Below are 17,967 nucleotides of genomic sequence, written 5' to 3' on the forward strand. Positions count from 1 at the left end.
TTAAAAGACAAATACAGCCAGGCCTCGTATATGCAAGTTCAATTAACATTTTTTTTTTCAGTTACCACTATCTGAAAAAATTATACCACTTTTCACTTTACAAATTTCCAGTTAACGGGATCTTTTTTATGTGATAGTTGAAAAGGATTTGAATCATGCGCTAAGTTGTGGTTGTTGTTATGGGGGTTTGATGGCACATAAGCTACTTTGGCTATAATGCAAAATGGCTCATGCACTAAGCTTACTGTGCATCGGATGGACAATAAACAAGCGTTCCCCTGCTGCCCGCCTCAAGTGTGTTCCATCAACCATCGGAAGCAGAAATTACAGAGTAGCAGCAGAAGTGTTACTCATTTGTCTCCAGCTAATAAAGTCAAGTGCAGACTTGCATTTAAAAATTAATATTTTTAAATGGAAAAAAAAAAAAAAAAAAATTTTTTTAAAGAGCCAGATGAAAATATTACAACATAGGAAATAACGGTAAAAGAACTAGATGAAATCTTTTGTATCACAGAAAATCTAAAAAAAAAAAAAAAGGGGGGGGGGGGTTTGAGAGAAAATTCTTGTCAGTTATCAGAAATTGACTGATGCAAAATAGAAAGCCGACTCTGTTCAAATATTTCTGTAACAAATAGTTTCTTCATTGTATATTTTATGCAATAAACATTTATTTCTATTATTATTTTCATAATCTTTTACATGGTATACAGAAAGTTATCTAAAAGGTATTTTTAAAATTCTTATGGACATTGCTGAAGGTCAAAGACCAACTATAATTTTTACTATTCATTATTATATTTGATTAATGCGATTCCATTTTGCACGATGCACTTGCAGGAACAATTAATCGCATTAATCAAGGCCAGCCTGTAGCAAAACTGAAGGAGGGGGCAAACAAAGTACAGACATCATATCTTTCTAATATTGTATCCATTTTTATACTAGATGTTTCATTTTATTTAATTAGATTGTATAGTTCATAATATAGCCTATTATGATCATATGGTATACAGGTGTTTTTCTTTTGTTGCAACCATTCCTGCTAGATATTAGACTCTTTTCTAACAAAACACTGTAATACATGGCATTATCTATGACTAATATACTTTTGGGGGTGGGGGGATTAATTTCTGTTCTATATATAATGTTCAAAATTGGTAGTTCATTTCATTGTGATAGTCGCCTGTCGGGCAGCTTTAAATATAAGAAAAGCATAAGAGACAAAACTATTATCCAGTTCAGATGATAGCTTTGTCTCTAATGAACAATAATTAGATGTGAGCCTTTACTTTCCTGAAATTGTTTTCTCGCTGTTTCACTTGGTTTCCAATCTTACATTTCTTGACATCATTTGTTACAACATGCTATACTTATGCAACCATGTTTCGACAATATAAATTATAGGTTGTCGTTGTCCTTTTCTCTAAAACAATTTTATGGTCCTTAAATATAAAATTTGCAAGTTAGAAATATAAGACTATTCTTATAGCTGCACATCTTCACCAGAAACCTAAACACTAAATTGCATTGGGCTGAACAGATTTTGATGTTTCCAATAAATATGCAATGGTGTTTCATGGGGTACTTATAGTGCTAATTCTAAAAATTTAAACTATTTTTTTTTTACCTATTATGTACAGCTTTTTTTTTACAACCACATAGTTTGTTTTCTTAGATTCACATTGCATGTATTTGCAATCCTTTGTGCTTGACTGGTGGCGCTTCCGTAGCTAGGTGGGCAGGAGCAGCAGTGCATAGCACATGCTTCTTGATTAGACCGGGGTTTGAGCTCGTGACCACCAAATATGGAGGATGTGGAAAGGTCAGGGAATGACCACTGCATATCCCCAGAGCAACATGGCCTTAGTTGCTAATGCTCCTAAAAACCAAATAACAAACCAACAACATCTTGACCCATGGCTCCTGCTAAAAGTGCACCCACTAATTGCCTTTTTTTTTTTTTTTTTTTTGAGTTTGAGTGTGAAAAAAACACTTTGAATGTAAAACCAATTAAAAAATGCAAAGCTAATAAAAAAATTGGTGACATATCTGACAGATACATTGCAAGTCACTACTTTCTTAATGGGACCGTGACCTCCGAAGGGTTAAGGAAAAGCTTCACCAAAAAGAGAAGATCTGAAATCAGTTTTTGTTCTTCTGACCTGGATGAATATTCTCTCACACTCTGAACTGCTATGAACAATTGCTAAAATGCCAAGCATGACTTGGGATAATATGTTATATTTCAAGCTTCTTATTTGCATTGGGTATCAATTCTTTCATGTCTGATAGGTTCTCACACTGGAAGTATGTGAAAGTGACAAAACTGATGCTGCAAAACATCTTCATCTAATACTTTATCTGGAACTGGAATTATCACGAATTGGAGATATATTAGATTGAAGACAATGTTTTAAGTTTCAAAAGTTGGCATAACATTCAAAAGAATTGGGAAATGGAAAGAGAATTCTGGCTTGAATGAAGCAAATTTCTTTATTCAAGCCAGAATTCATAAAGCAAATTTATTTATTCAAGCCAGAAGAGCAAAACACAAACCGACTTTCTGCATGAGTGAAGATAATATGCCAGGAATTACCGGCTTGCTTATCTCGCTTAGCATTGCTTTTACCAGTTCTTTTTCTTGAATTCATTAATTTGTCTTTTTCAAAACTTTTGGCTGGATTTAAATATGAGTGAATGCACACATTAATGATTACTGGTTGTACATTTCAGTTTGGTAATACCAAAAAAATGCTCATATTGCTTTTCTCATCACTTTAACCTCTTCTTTAAACAAGCTAGTCAAAAGGCTTGCCATTTTCTTCCAGTCTAGTTACACATCTCACCAAAGACAGCTAACATATATCACATACTTCAAAACTTTCTTTACTTCAGTGACATGCATCAGTTGAAATTGCTAAGATCTATCTTTCCTTTTAGCACTGCATTATAGTAAATTTCTACCAATTGTTCCACTTTCATAGAAAGGCATGCAGACCCTCTTTCAGCTGAGCACACAAATTAATAAGATGACAAGGATGGCCTATTACCATTAAATGCTCAATCTTCTCTTTGAATGCTCTTGCTAATCTACTTTTAAGCCTACCAGACATTATTAACACCAATTACCAGACAGTTTCTTGAAGGAATTCACACTTTCAGGTTGTTCAGATGTCCAATATTATACCCTGTAGAGCTACGTTCCCAAACTTTTTTAGTCGTGGAACACTTTTCATCTCACAATATATTTACGGAACACATGTTTAGCTGGAGCCAAAATACAACACATGTAAAGCCAATTCAAATAACTGTCATCATACATTTTGGTCTTTTATTAGTTGGTTCCTGTTTTTTAATTCAGATTTTTGGGGAACAAAAGACTGTGATTGTTCATCCTCACTTTGAAGTGTGAAAATATTGTGTTCGTTTTCATCGACCACAGTTGCACTACTATAAGTACTTGCTTCTCATTTTAAAATTCTGTATTTCAACCACAAATCCACAATCATTTGTTTTAATAATAACTAGGGAATTCCATTCGCTGCTCACTCTGCTCGCCAACCCCCGCAGATGTATGATGGAGTAAGTCAAATCTTTTCTATGTAAAAGACACACTGATCGATATCTAATCAAGAAATGACCTATGTAATTATTTACCTAGGCATTTGTGGTGATGTAATTTCCCCACCCTCTTCTCCCATTAGCTTGAATAAGTGATGTAATTGCCCTGCCTTCTTCTCCCATGTTTCAAATAAATATCACTAGGAGGAAAACTTTTTTAATGTATGGAGAGCTATTTGGAAATACTGATAATTATCAAAAACAAATTTATACAAGGAAGTGACTTTAGTTATGATATCGGTTTGCTTTCCCCCCTCTCCTGCAATCCGTGTACTCCAGGCTAAATTGCATATGAATGGCATATTAGATCACTACATTGCTACTTTTTTCATAGATGTCATTACCTCTATGCAAACTTCTTTATGCAAAAGCCTGCCAAAATAGTGTTCCACGGTCTATTTGATTATTAGTCTATGACAGTATATTTATAACCGAAGGAAAAAAATGTTAAAAATTATAATGATGCAAAAGTGGTGTACGCTACAAATATGCAAAATTTATTTATTTCAATTTATTATTAATTACAGTTTTTCACAGAACACAGTTTGGTAAATGCTGCTGTAGAGTAACCTAATTAGAGCAAGCTGCTTTCAATTTGATTTTTCTTTTTTTTAATTTATTTATTACAAAGGTGACTTAAAATGGGATATAGCTTGGAATAACTTTGATTACTGCCATCTGTAACAATTAAAAATGGTCAATATTTTCATGTCAGTAACAATGTCTGTTGTTTTTGTTCTTCCACAAACATATATTTTTACTATTTCACTGTTAGGAAAAAATATTTCTGAACAACATGCCTGGTCAACACAACTCAGAGAAAGATTATGAGCTATGCCAAAAGATGCAGATAAACGTTCAGCACATATTACACAAATTTATACTAAAATCATGCCTCAGACTAGAGCAGCAAAGCAAATGGCTTAAAGTAGCGGGAATGCTTTGGCTTATGATTAAGGTGATTTGTAGGAGAAAAAATATTAAAAATTACTGAATAAAAATTTCCTACAAATCACCTTGTTGCCTGTTTGCATAATACCTGCAGGAAGACAGGTTAAATCAAATGGGATGCCACTGTGTGGCATCCCATTTGATTTAACCTATGTGGGTTTATTGTAGAGAGTATGAGAAGATTAAGGTCAAATTCAGTATTCTGATGGGTGAATATGAGAGCCTGAGGAACAAGGTTGATGCTCTTGAAGTTATTAAAATGAGGGACCCATCAATCATTCAGCTGCCCAGGTCAATACCAGAGCTTAAACTTAAGCATCAAAGAACACATCCTCAATGGCAGAGAGCACTAATCCCACAGCAGGTAGCTATCAATGATTGACAGTAGCTACCTCCTGTGAGATCAGTGCTCTCCACATTCAGAGATGAACTAACGTACCAGGTGCCACCAAAACAATATATACATACTGTCAGTAATTGTTAGGGATATAGGAACTGTATTGTGTAAAGAGGATAGGTGAAATAAAACCAGGGTATTCTGCCAGGGACAAAAGTTACTGATGTCATACACATTAGTACCAATGATATTAAGAATAAGAGAGCAGAGGATTTACTTAACAGGTATAGGACAATGTTGAGAAAAAGTTGTGAATTGAGATTAAATTTGAAAGTGTTTGCAATTTTGCCCAGACACAATAGGAGGTACACGATGACAGCACTATCAACCAATTCAGCCTTGAACAGACTGTGCAAGGCTCATGGTGCAGAATTTTCCCTAGCATGGTCTGTGCCTCAAACTTTTTTTTTACAGTTATGGGATACACATGAATAGCAGGGATGCAAGAGTAGTCATGTTGCCATTCAGGTCAGAAAACTGCTATGTTGGTAAAATACATACACTAATAAGTTGATAGGAGCTGCAAATGAGTGACAGCAATTCTTGCACTGCTTTTACGGGGACATGAAGTAGCCTAGAAAGCAAGGTGTCAAGAACGTAAGATTACAAGGCCTGTAATCTTACAGGGCAAGCATAGACATTGGCTGTGTCAGGGTCACCAAGAACAAAAACAGGTGATGCATACTTACTTGCTAATGCCAGGAATATAGTAAACATATCTGATAGATCTGAAGTACAGGTTAAGCCATCGAATGGAGGTATTGTAGGTGTTTCGGAAACATGGCACCACTCAGGCATAAGAGATGCAGCATTTGAATGTGAGTACAATGAGTAAAGAAAGGAGCTGATGGTGGGAGGGTAGTATACTATTAGTTGAGAAGCACATATATAGCCCCCACTCTCCCGACTTATGAGAGAGTATCCACCTTTTTTTACCTAAATTTGACTCTTTTCTGTCTCATTCTTATAATGTAGTTGCCAACAGAGAGTTTGTCTTTTTGCAAAAACTCAAGTTTTTCTGTGTTTTGCTTTTCAAAAAAAAAAAGGGGGGGGGGGGGAACAAAAAGTTCAATTTTTTATTTTAGTTAACAAACTAGGCATCAGGTGTGCTATATCAGTTCTTGTTTGTTTGTTTGTTATTTGGTTTTTAGGAGCATTAGCAACTAAGGCCATATTGCTCCGGGGATATGCGGTGGTCATTCCCTGACCTTTCCGCATCCTCCGTATTTGGTGGGCACGGGCTCGAACCCCGGTCTAATCAAGAAGCGTGTGCTACGCACTGCTGCTCCTGCCCACCTGGCTACGGAGGCGCCTATCAGTTCTTGTTCCCAAATAAAAATGTGTGATGATAACTATGGTAATAATGTGATTTTTCAATTTAAAGCAGTGAGAAATGTTATGTAATCAGACATTTGCAAACAAATAAGCAGCACAAAGACACCATTCTGTGCACAGAAAGAAATGCAAAAATAGATAATGCATTTTATGGTGACAATTTTAGTCTAAAATAATTTAAAAATGCCACACAAAACTAAGAGATACGAGTACAATAATGCTATGCTATTTCCAGGTTATATGATGGCAATATGTACTATGCAATGCAATTACATTATAAAAAGTACACTTGCACACAAAGACACCATTCTGTGCACAGAAAGAAATGCAAAAATAGATAATGCATTTTATGGTGACAATTTTAGTCTAAAATAATTTAAAAATGCCACACAAAACTAAGAGATACGAGTACAATAATGCTATGCTATTTCCAGGTTATATGATGGCAATATGTACTATGCAATGCAATTACATTATAAAAAGTACACTTGCACTATAAATTTATAGTGCATGGACTTAATAAAAATAGTTCTAATATTAATTATTGGAATATTAATTAATTATTAATTATTGACAGGATTACATAGAAGAATACTAAGTAGTATTCATATTGTTCTTATATCGATACCCTATACAGTGGTGACAGAATTTTTTCCCAATGGAACTTTCATTTCTTAGGCAATTCTAAAGGCAAGTGAAACAATTTTCCCTACTTTATCAGATAATAACTGCATTACTAATTACAAAAAAAAGATAACAAAAACCAAATAATCTTTAAGTAATAAAGTCCACTTAACAAAAAAAAAAAAAAAAAAAAATATATATATATATATATAGAGAGAGAGAGAGAGAGAGAGAGATACTTAAAACCATATAAAAATCCCTCTTTACTTTCAAATTTTATGAAAATGGTTTAATATAAAATATTTATATATATATAACAAATAAGTGAGAAATGCAGAAACAAATAATTTGCCTAGTCAGAAATTCTGCATCAGTTAACTGTCTTTCCTTGAAAAATGTTCATTACAATGTATACTAACCTGTCCAACAAATGTCGGTGATGCATAAAGAAGTGCCATAAAAGAGACTGCAGAATACTTGAAATGACATAACTGCTTATCATTATATAATTTAAGATTAAAAATATCTTCTGGTATTTTGTTTCCTGGTATTCTGACTGCCTCATCTACAAAAAATATTAAAAATTACTGAATAAAATATTACATGCAATATAACCATAATTCCTTAATCCTCTCCTCCATGGATTATTTCCATTGAGAACTCTTAACTTTAATTGCTCATTAATTAACATAATTAATAAAGTAATGACAACAATTATAATAATTGCATTTATTATGATTAATTATAATTTATATAATACAAAATTAATTAATAGAGTGCATGGCACTTATTGTGATCATGGATAACATTATCATCCATTTAATATTATCACTTTTATATAAGAAGTCCTGATCAGATGTATACTAATACATTGAAAAAACATTGTTTATTGCAGTCAGTGCTTCAGTGCTACTGCTTTTTTGCTTTTTCACAGTTTACGTACATAGATTGGAAGTGATTATATAACATCCTGATTTGTTTTTGAACTCTGACATATTTTATGTGCAGTTACTACTGTTGTTTCATACAGTTTGTATGGGTCGTTGGTGTTGTTATTCTACGAAAGTACTATATATATATATGTGTGTACTCCTACCAATCTGACTGTTTGACAGTAGAATGTTTGAATATTAACCATGAATCTAAAAAATGACTACATTACTGTAGTCATTTTGTAGGCCTTCAATTCTCAGTTAAAGGAATTGAAGGCCAGAACATACAACAACCCAGCACTTTTTGGGTAGGTAAAATTGCATAAAACCAGATTTCCCATTCGTCCCATCATTTCTTACAGGAACTTGGCATTTTCACCCTTAGCCACCACACATGTATATAATATTATAAAACCCTTTAGACAGGCGATACAATTTGGGATAAAAAACCACAATACATTATTTAATAACCTTAAAGACTGTAGACTCGGTGATAATGATAATTTATTCTCACTGGACATTACTTCATTATATATATGAAGTAAACATTGTATATTCTTTGGGATATGTTATATAATAACTCAATACCAATCAATTATACGAAGCTTCCTATTAAATAAAATTTTTCACTTGATTAAACTCTTAGTTGAAGCCAACTATACCACCTTTCGAGACAGGGTATACAAACGGGGTATACCCTCAATGATTGAGCGTATACATTTAATGCCTTTTCTACCTCGTATTAAATATTATGGGAGGTATTTAGACAATGCTCTGGTTATTACCAATAGTTGTATCATTCAAAACATTTTATATTCATTTAATAATATTCATCCTAGACTCAATTTTACATTGGAAATGGAAAATACTGAAACAAAGTCATTAAATTTCCTAAATTTCATGCTTACTCAGAAAGCAAATGAAATCCAATTTAACCTCTACTGTAAACCGACAAACACTGATATGTTGCTGCATTATAACAGCTATTATCCATTCACCTACAAAAGGTGTATTATCTTTAATTAATTCCTCAATGCCTATAAATACTCAACGACATAATCTGCTTTAGACTCAGAAATACTGATATTAACCAGCAGATTCTTAAACAGGGGTTATCCTCTTGCTACAATAAACCAAATTAGGGTACAAGCTAAGGATAGGTTACACCAATCAATAATAGTAACATAAAAAAATACTTTATTTCTGTCCCATACGTTGAACAGTGGCACAAACAGCTTAACAGATTCTTTAAAGATACCAAATTGAAAATTGTGGCCAGACCAATACGGAATTTACACACTATACTGAACAATTGCTCAGTCCTTTCCCCTTTTGCAAAACAAATAAATGACCTGGTGTATACAACATTTCTTGCAGTGATCGTGACTCGTCTTACCAGGGTTCGACTCGGTACACGCTGGATTTGAGAATAAAGCAGCACACGTCCTCAGTTCGTGCTTCTCGGTCAGCAGTGTCTTAGCCTTTCATGCTGTTAACAAAAACTAAACATTGTTATTTAACGAGGCCAAAATACTTAATGTCCAATGTAATTATATGAGACTATTAACTGCAGAAACCATTGAAATTAAATTACACAAGAGAGAATTCTATTAATGTTCATCGTCCACACTAATCTCCAAATCGTGGTCTTTTATGTGCATGCGCAAAGACAAATCTCTCTATTTAAGATTCTGGCTCGCACATACTTGGTAATTTCCATTCCTGTGATCAAGACATGGTCGAAAAGCCCTGTCAGCTTCAGGAAGGAAAGTTTTTTCAAAATTTGCAGTGAATTTGTTTTAATTAATTTTATTACTGTAATCATTTTGCGTTAATACAGTTATATGGAAATCACAGCTTCGATATGTTAAGCAAGATCTTGTCTGACAAATCTTATTAGCTAATACAAGATAATCAAAAAGGCACTGGATGCAAAAAATAATTTTGAAATCATATATTATATTAAGATTTCTGTATATTTTTAATACTATTCCATATGCACGAATTTTGTACAAATTGTAGCACTGGGGACAAGTTACTGCTACGGATAAAAGGGATAGTCAAATGACAGGAGGCGGATAGTGGTAATTAATGGCCGCTGCTGTTCATGGAATAATATAATCAAGATACGGTACTCCAAAAAGACCAGGATAAATTTCACAAAAGGGTTGAAAAATAGTAACTGAGGTTTAAATTGATATGTACAAGTTACTGGCAACTGGGTAGCAATAATCCCAGCATAACATACAATTTGGATGGTACCAAACCCAAGACAGCATAAAATAAAAAGGTCTAGGAGTAATTGTACAATCCAATGTAAAGTTCTCTGAGCAGTGCAGATGGCTTCTCATGGGGCTGATGATACACAAGGATTTTACCAGCAGTGACAGATGATTATCCTATTTTGTCTTGAGTACTATATATATTTGGAAGCCTCATGTTAAGAAGGATGTAGATCTGTTGGAATGGATACTGCGAAAAGCAACACAATTATTTAGTAGTATAAAAGTAAGACAATAAATTTCAGCATCTGGAAACTAAGCATCTGCAATGAGACATGATTGAAGTGTTTAAGGATTTAAATGGATTTAGTACACTAAATGCAGAATGCACAAGTGGACATAAATTTAAATTGTAAGAGGGTGAGTGAAGAATAATGTCTAGAAATTTGCTTTCTGCCAGATTAACTGATTGTTGGAATATGCTTGCACTTATATTATGTTCACTCTAACTTTAATACCAAAATAAACAGAAAGGTGTCAAGACAAAGGCATGTTTTAAATTCTGTGCAATCAATTGATATTACCATCAGCAAATTTTAAATAGGAAGTATTCAAGGAAGTAACTGTAGAAAATATTAGGATTTTTGTATTGATTAAGGGATTCTGTTCAACTTGGACCTATGTGGATGTCAGACTTCTGGCAGAGAAGAAGGCATGGTATATCAAAGTTGCACTATATTTAAAAGGGATGTTGTTCATCATCAAATTTCTCTTTCACATTTTCTAAACTACCCTGCTCTAAATCAACGAACAATGGTGGATTAAACCTCAACCTCCCTGATTATGACAATGGTAATAAAAATAATTTTTTCATTCAACAAGGAATAAAAATACATGGCTTATCCAATAAATTCTGTTATTTTTTGTTTGTTTGCTTTCAATTCCCCTTTAATTTTTTAATTTTTTTTTTTAATAGCTGGGTACCTTCTTGGGTTGTTGGTCAAAATTCACTGTGACAATGCAGTATCAGTCCCAGGAAAGTGCATCTGATTTTTTGCATGAAAAACAGCTCCAATCAAAATTAAAAAGTAACATACTGCTTGGAAATTTTTTAACAGCCCAAGGGAATGTATATGCTGCATTGAGGAACAGAAGTCAAAAGCTTCCTCTTATGCAAATGACAAAAACTTGACCCACCACTTTGCTGTTACCAACAAGCACAGTGAGTTGCAAAAATTTGCCCATAAATTATAATTCTGGTGTGCATAATCATTATTTATGAAGAAATAATAACCACTGAAAACCTTTTCCCAATACTTACCCTTTCTACTTGGAAGGGATGTTACAAATTCTAGCATCTTCAAACAAGTAATTACTTGCATTTTAGGGGGATACTCATGACAAAGTAGTACAGCAAATTCAAGAAGTGGATGGATGCTTTTGGGGATCTACAAGAAGACATGTTTAGAATAAATGCAATATATAAAAATTTAGCAACAAATTTAATAATGATAATGCCGAATTGCTTAAAAAATATACCAGTAATGGATTTCATATTCCCTCACACCACCCCAGGGAACAAATATTATATGCCCTGTACTTTCCCATGCCTGCAATAGGTAATCTGCTCTTTATGTTATCCACCACCATTATCAGTTTTTTTTTTTTTTTTTTTTTTGAATATTTGCCTCATGAAATATTTCATACCTCCAGGGAATGAAATATTTCCCTGGAGGTATGAAATATTTCATGAGAGAGAATATGCAAACCACAATTTGAAAAGTAATGTTTAGTGTATACATCTATATGTGTGCATACACTCAGATCCACCCCTCTCGTTAGTTTCCCACTTGTAATTTTTGGTGGCAAGGAAATTTTTAATAAAGAAATTAACTTGTTGACTCACATTTGTCCAAAATGGCAACACTAGTTCTCTGCAGTTCTAACCAGGTCAAATTTTGCAGTCTTCCTCCAACCCACTCACCACCGCAAATAATGCAGTGGTGATAATAATGGAGGCAGTACTGCAACCTAAGATCCATGCCTGTTATATGAATTTTAAGTTTTTTTTTTTTTTTTTAAGTAAAAAATGTTCATTGAGCAACCCAACTTTATTGCATATGGATGTAAATTATTCAATTTGATTGCTATTAATCTCTCAGCAGTCAGAAGGTACAAACATCTCACTTTTGCAGTCCCTAAGAAAGGCTAAAAATATTTACCTTAAACAATAAAATCTGAATTAAAATCTCACAATTCCGATAGTAGCTGTTGTTGTTATTTGGTTTTTAGGAGCATTAGCAATTAAGGCCACATTGCTCCGGGGATATGCGGTGGTCATTCCCTAACCTTTCTGCATCCTCCGTATTTGGTGGTCACGGGCTCGAACCCCGGTCTAATCAAGAAGCGTATGCTACGCACTGCTGCTCCTGCCCACGCAGGCACCAGAAATGGATGACAAAATCAAGATCAAATAACCCTTCTGAAACATCACAGTAACAACAAAATCTTCCCCCTTCTCTGATTGAGGATTGGCAGCGTGCGGTGTTTTTTCCAGAACATTCGAAGCATTTCCAACAAGCTTCCCACACCCCAAACCTGCATGATGATGGCTGACTTTGACCACGTTTGCCTTGTTGAAACGTGGTTATGCAATAACAGACAACTAAACTTTCTCGCTAATCCGTTTGGATACAAATGTGTTGGCAACAGAAGAACTGAAAAACGGGGTGTAGGAACCATGATCCTGTATAAAGATGAATATCTGTCTACAAAGGAACACCTCTCCAAATCAGATAATTTTGAAGCCACCTGTGCTACCTTTTTCAATGGGAAAATAAAATTACAAATCTGTTTTATATACCTGCCTCCTGAGCACACCAGGAATTCAAGAAATGAACTTTTTGCATGGCTTACCATTAACCTCAATCCAGCTGTAGATACGATCCTGTTAGGAGACGTTAACATGTCAATTCAAAAACATACCGACGCAAAAAGAAATCTTGACTCTCCTTGCACAACTTAATCTGAAACAGCTGGTTACTCCAGCTACTAGAGGGAATCAATGGTTAGATGTCCATTACAATACACTTAGCAGACAACTTGTTTCGCTGTAAGTCAGACCACAATCCCATAGCTATAGAGACCACATTCAATGTTGCTGGAACCAATCAGAGGGATGGCGGAAATTTTAATGGCATGCACAGAACAACCTTTTCTTTAAAGTATATCAAGCTAAACATCATCCTCAAAGAACTTCGAGAATACAAATGGCAAAAACTAAACACGAAGCCAGCAGAAGAAGCGCTCCAGCTACTGGCGCTAAAGCTCACAAAAACTGCCTATGAAGGAGCATCAAGGGTCATAAGGATAACCAGGAAATCCAAAAACGGTTTAATTCACAGATAAAATCTGTCTTTTGTAAAAAGCAAAGATTTTGCAGGAAGTGGCTGAAGATAGGACATCCTAATGACATTCTGAACAAAAAAGAGGGTGCTCACTTCATAAAGCTGAAAAGACAAGCACATTACACAGCTGTATTATCAAAGCTCAAATAGGGAAAAGGATCATTGGTGATAACAGAAAAAAAAAAGATCTCATGACTACCGAGATCTTTACCGAATGGTCCAAGAAGACATGTGGACAACCTCCCATGCCCAGCCAATTAGCAACCGAAAAAAACAGGAAGAGAATATTCATCAAATTGCAGTAAAAGAAGAATCCATCTCAAACTTACTCAGAAATACACCTCTAACAATCATCACAATTACCAAAGAAAACCTCACGAAAACTATAAATGAACTTCCTAATAAAGAAACTGTTGGTCCTGATAACGTCCCTCTTTTTGTGGCAAAAATCAGCAGCCCTTACATTATTGAGGTGTTGCATCAATGGAATCATTCAAAAAGGTCAAAATGCATCATCCTCTGCACCTACATTCTGTCTTACCTGGAAGATCAACTGTCACAAATCTCCTTGAGACCCTTTTTTGGATGCAGAAAGCTCTCAAAAATAAGGAACAGATCGATATTATCTTCCTAGACATATCCGCAGCTTTTGACAATATCTCGATAACGGCTCTGGAACAAATTTTATCTTTCTACTTCAAAATACAAGGCAATCTCTTGAATATTTTATGTAACATTCTGAAGAAAAGACACCTTGTAATCTGTAATGATGATTTAATTGCCCATTACTCCATTTTGCAAGGAGTGCCACATGGAGGCGTTCTCTCCTCACTTTTATTTGCTGCAGCTCTGGAACCACTTTTTTGCATCCCATTGAGTCAACTTTATTACATATGCTGATGACCTGAAATTCTTCATCAAATCTAAAGATCTACAACAAGTCAAACAAACAAATCAACAAGCCAATAACACAATAAAAGAACTGGAGCACCTCAAATGTATTGGACTACATTTAAACCCAAGAAAATCTGCCCAGATGACAATTACAAAGAAAAAGAGCAGGAACAATATCTCTATGCTGGTAAGCGGATGCGAAGTTCTAAAGGTTAAATCGCACGTATATCTTGGCCTAAAATGGAATGAGGGACTAACATTATCCGAGCATTTTTAATTATATCAAAGCAAAAACATATGCAGCGCTCTGGGCTGCCAAACAGGAGTTAATTGGCACTAGAAACCCAGATCTTGTTAAAATGTATACTTCCCATCCCACTGTATGCTTCACAGATTTGGTCCTCTGCCCCACTGAGCAACCTGAAAGCTTTCCCTTAGTATTGAATACTGGCTCTTGAGATGGCTGAACAGGATTTCGAATCACCCGTTTACTATCTCTAGAGCCATCCTACTTCCCAATCTCAGTATTCCACCCTGGAAACAGATAATTAACACAAGAAACATTTTCACATTAGCCCAACTGCTAACAGGAAGATTAGATACTCCCAGTATTGATGGCTTCTTTCACTCTTGTCGAGAAACAACCAGGAATGCTGAAACAAGACATCCTCTTCAAAGCAATTTAAAAAACCTGGATAGCCTAAGTCGCTTTTTTCCAGCAAACACAATAGAACTCTTCAATCAATAAGAATTGAACCGGAAAAGCTTTGTAACAAAAAAGCCTACAAATTGAAAGTCTTTGCCGACTCCTATTGTCTTGTGCGACTGTAGTGCACAGCCACTCGGCTCAAAAACTACATTTAATTTTGATCCCTTTTAACTATATATTCTCAGTATTCTAGATGTCAACCTAAGATGTCAAAATTTTAAATATTCTATTGTAAAATCATAATTACTCATGTATTTCAAAATTCTGTATTCAACCATTATATCCGTCTTCTCAGTAAAGCTGAATTATTTTCCTACAATGAATCCTGAGAACAAAGGTCTTTTTCAATTGAATTTTTGATTTTACCATTTTTTTTATCTTTCGTCTTTTAATTTGGTTCAGCAAGTAATACTGAACACGAGAAAAAAGTGAAGCAGCTTTGTAGTTTAAACTCTTCCTTAAATAGTGGCTCACTTTATGGCCAAAAAGAGATTTAATTCCCCACAACTAAGGTAAACTCACTAAACATATATTTTACAGCTGTACAACCACACACTCCCTCCTCTCTCACACACTTGCTCTAAAGTAATATCAGACTGGATATTATCATGCTGCTGTAATTAGAGTTCTAACAGTAAATAATATTGCAGAATATGGTTACTCCATTATTATGTACACTTATAAATAATAAACAACATGGCACTGATCACTAATTACACGAAATGTATGATTTCTCAATACCAGTAGTGTTATCAGGTGCCACCTGTGGTTACCCACATCAGTGCCATGTATGTGCTGTGAAGAGATACAGTCCTACTGTAAATGCCAGAAAAGTGTTCTATGTTGAAGGTGTACATGTTCAACATAGAAAATTATTTGCTGGTTTGTCTGTCCCCATCAGTATCTGACACAGGTATGTTTATGATGTATTTTCAGTCATTACTCGGAGGGTTTGAGGGAATATCTAGATAGGGAATACAGAGAATACCTCAATTCTCTGTTGATATACATTTCGTTTACTATGGAAATGGAGGTGGACAATCTCTTCCCCCCCATCCCCTGCACATATGGCACACTAAGATATTCAAAAACGACCTGCAATTTTTGAATTTCATTTTAACACGTGTGGAGGAAAGAGAACTGGTTACCTTAGGAAGCCTCTGTGCCAGGTCAGTTTACTAATTATAAATTAGCCCATGCTCCGGGGCACTTGTACATTACAGTGCAAGCCCTGTCCTGCCAAGCTGGATGCATATTGACAACATCAACAGAGAGGCTGCTGAGTTTGTTAGATTTCGGGCCGATTTGTTCCAAATGCAACTATCTGTCCTCAAGTTCTGGATAGAATGCAAATTCAATGTGACAAAATTGGTTTTCATCCTAGGCATGACAATTCGTGTGTTGCCACTGCACACATGCCCTATTATCCAGGTGTCCCCACTTGTTTTGCCAGGATTTTACAACATTACCATATTGGCTGTGTACAACTTCCTAGTAGAAGATTGCAATCGGTCATGCCTAGGATAAAATTGATCCTCCCATTGTATTGTTTAATGGTGGCATACTGTATTGCTTGTCTGAATTGTGGGATAGGTTACACTGGCAAAACTTAGTGCTGGCTATGTGATTGTGTTTCCAAGCATGAGGGCACTATTTTTCGTGAGCATTATTGGGTTGAACAGCACTGTAATCTAAAACCCTCGGATGAACATTGAATTATTGGATGTGGCTCATAATGCACTCCACCTCTCATGGTTAGAGACCCTCCATATAGCTGTTGTGAGTCCAATTATTAATCGTAATTATAAGGCCCGCACACATCCTATTATGGAAGCTGTTATTTTACATGTTGATGCAGGTAAATAATCGAGCAGGTAGTTGTCATGTAGTGCATTCAGAGTCTGACGAATTATTGGCTGGTGAATGTTAGGTTAAGTTAGCCCGCTTCCTTTTCCCTTTATTTTCTTTTGTCCACAAGGCTCAATGTGCATAGTGTTGTATATCCAGTGTATCTTCTGGGTTATAAGAAAGGCTGTTGGCATTGCCTCAGGTTAAGTTGAAAAATAAGCCCCTATATCTCAAAAGCTCTTGTATGTTCATTTTATCCCTTATTTGCTGTTTCATGTATATTATATTCTTAATGCTTTTAACTACTATACCACACATTTTATTTCTTTTATTTCTTTTACTTTCTTTAAATATCTTTTATGCTCGTAATAGTTTTGTTTCTTTTATAGTTATTTTAATGCCTATATATTTTATTTTTAAATAAATAGTTTAACATTCAGGTCAGTGTTTACAATATTAATCATCATCATCAGCCATTTTCAATCCACTGCAGGATGAAGGCCTCTCCAGCAACTTTCCAGTTCCTTCTGTTTTGAGCACTGGCCATCCATTTACTACTCAAAAACTCATGAATTTCATCTATCCATCTCCGCCTTTGTCTTCCAGGTTTTCTTCTAGCTCCTCTTGGGTACCATTCTGTTATTTTCTTAGTCCATCTGTCATCATGTGTTCGAGCTATGTGTCCTGCCCAAGACCATTTTAGTTCTTTAGTTTTGATAAGAATGTCCTTTACTTGAGTTTGCTGCCTAATCCATGTGTTTCTCTTCTTATCTAACAGTCTGATTCCCAATATAATTTGTTCCATTCTTCGCTGTGTAGTTCTTAGCTTCTCTTCCATTCTTTTGGTGAGTGCCCAAGTTTCACTTCCATAAGTCATGGTGGGGAGTATACATTGATTCATTATTTTACGTTTCAGACAAACTGGGATATTGCTCTTCAGTATGTGACTATATTTCCTGAATGCTATCCATCCAAAATTTATTCTTCTCTTGACTTCCAGCCATTTATCATTATTACAGCTAATAAC

General features: G+C 35.0%; 1 protein-coding gene across 1 annotated transcript in view; it reads right to left on the reverse strand.

Moving 5' to 3' along the window:
* Positions 1-17,967, reverse strand: part of l(2)k09022 (HEAT repeat containing 1 homolog l(2)k09022) — a 447,482-nt gene that overhangs the window by 152,767 nt on the left and 276,748 nt on the right. Inside the window, exons 28-29 of the mRNA XM_090374601.1 lie at positions 11,404-11,530; positions 7,348-7,493 (exon numbers count right to left, since the gene is read on the reverse strand). Of these exons, the coding sequence (XP_090230727.1) occupies positions 7,348-7,493; positions 11,404-11,530 (273 nt within the window). The remainder of the gene's footprint in view (positions 1-7,347; positions 7,494-11,403; positions 11,531-17,967) is intronic.

Source organism: Mastigoproctus giganteus, chromosome 5 (genome assembly GCF_048544385.1).
Source record: "Mastigoproctus giganteus isolate SK-2022 chromosome 5, ASM4854438v1, whole genome shotgun sequence".
Classification (NCBI taxonomy): Eukaryota; Metazoa; Arthropoda; class Arachnida; order Uropygi; family Thelyphonidae; genus Mastigoproctus; species Mastigoproctus giganteus.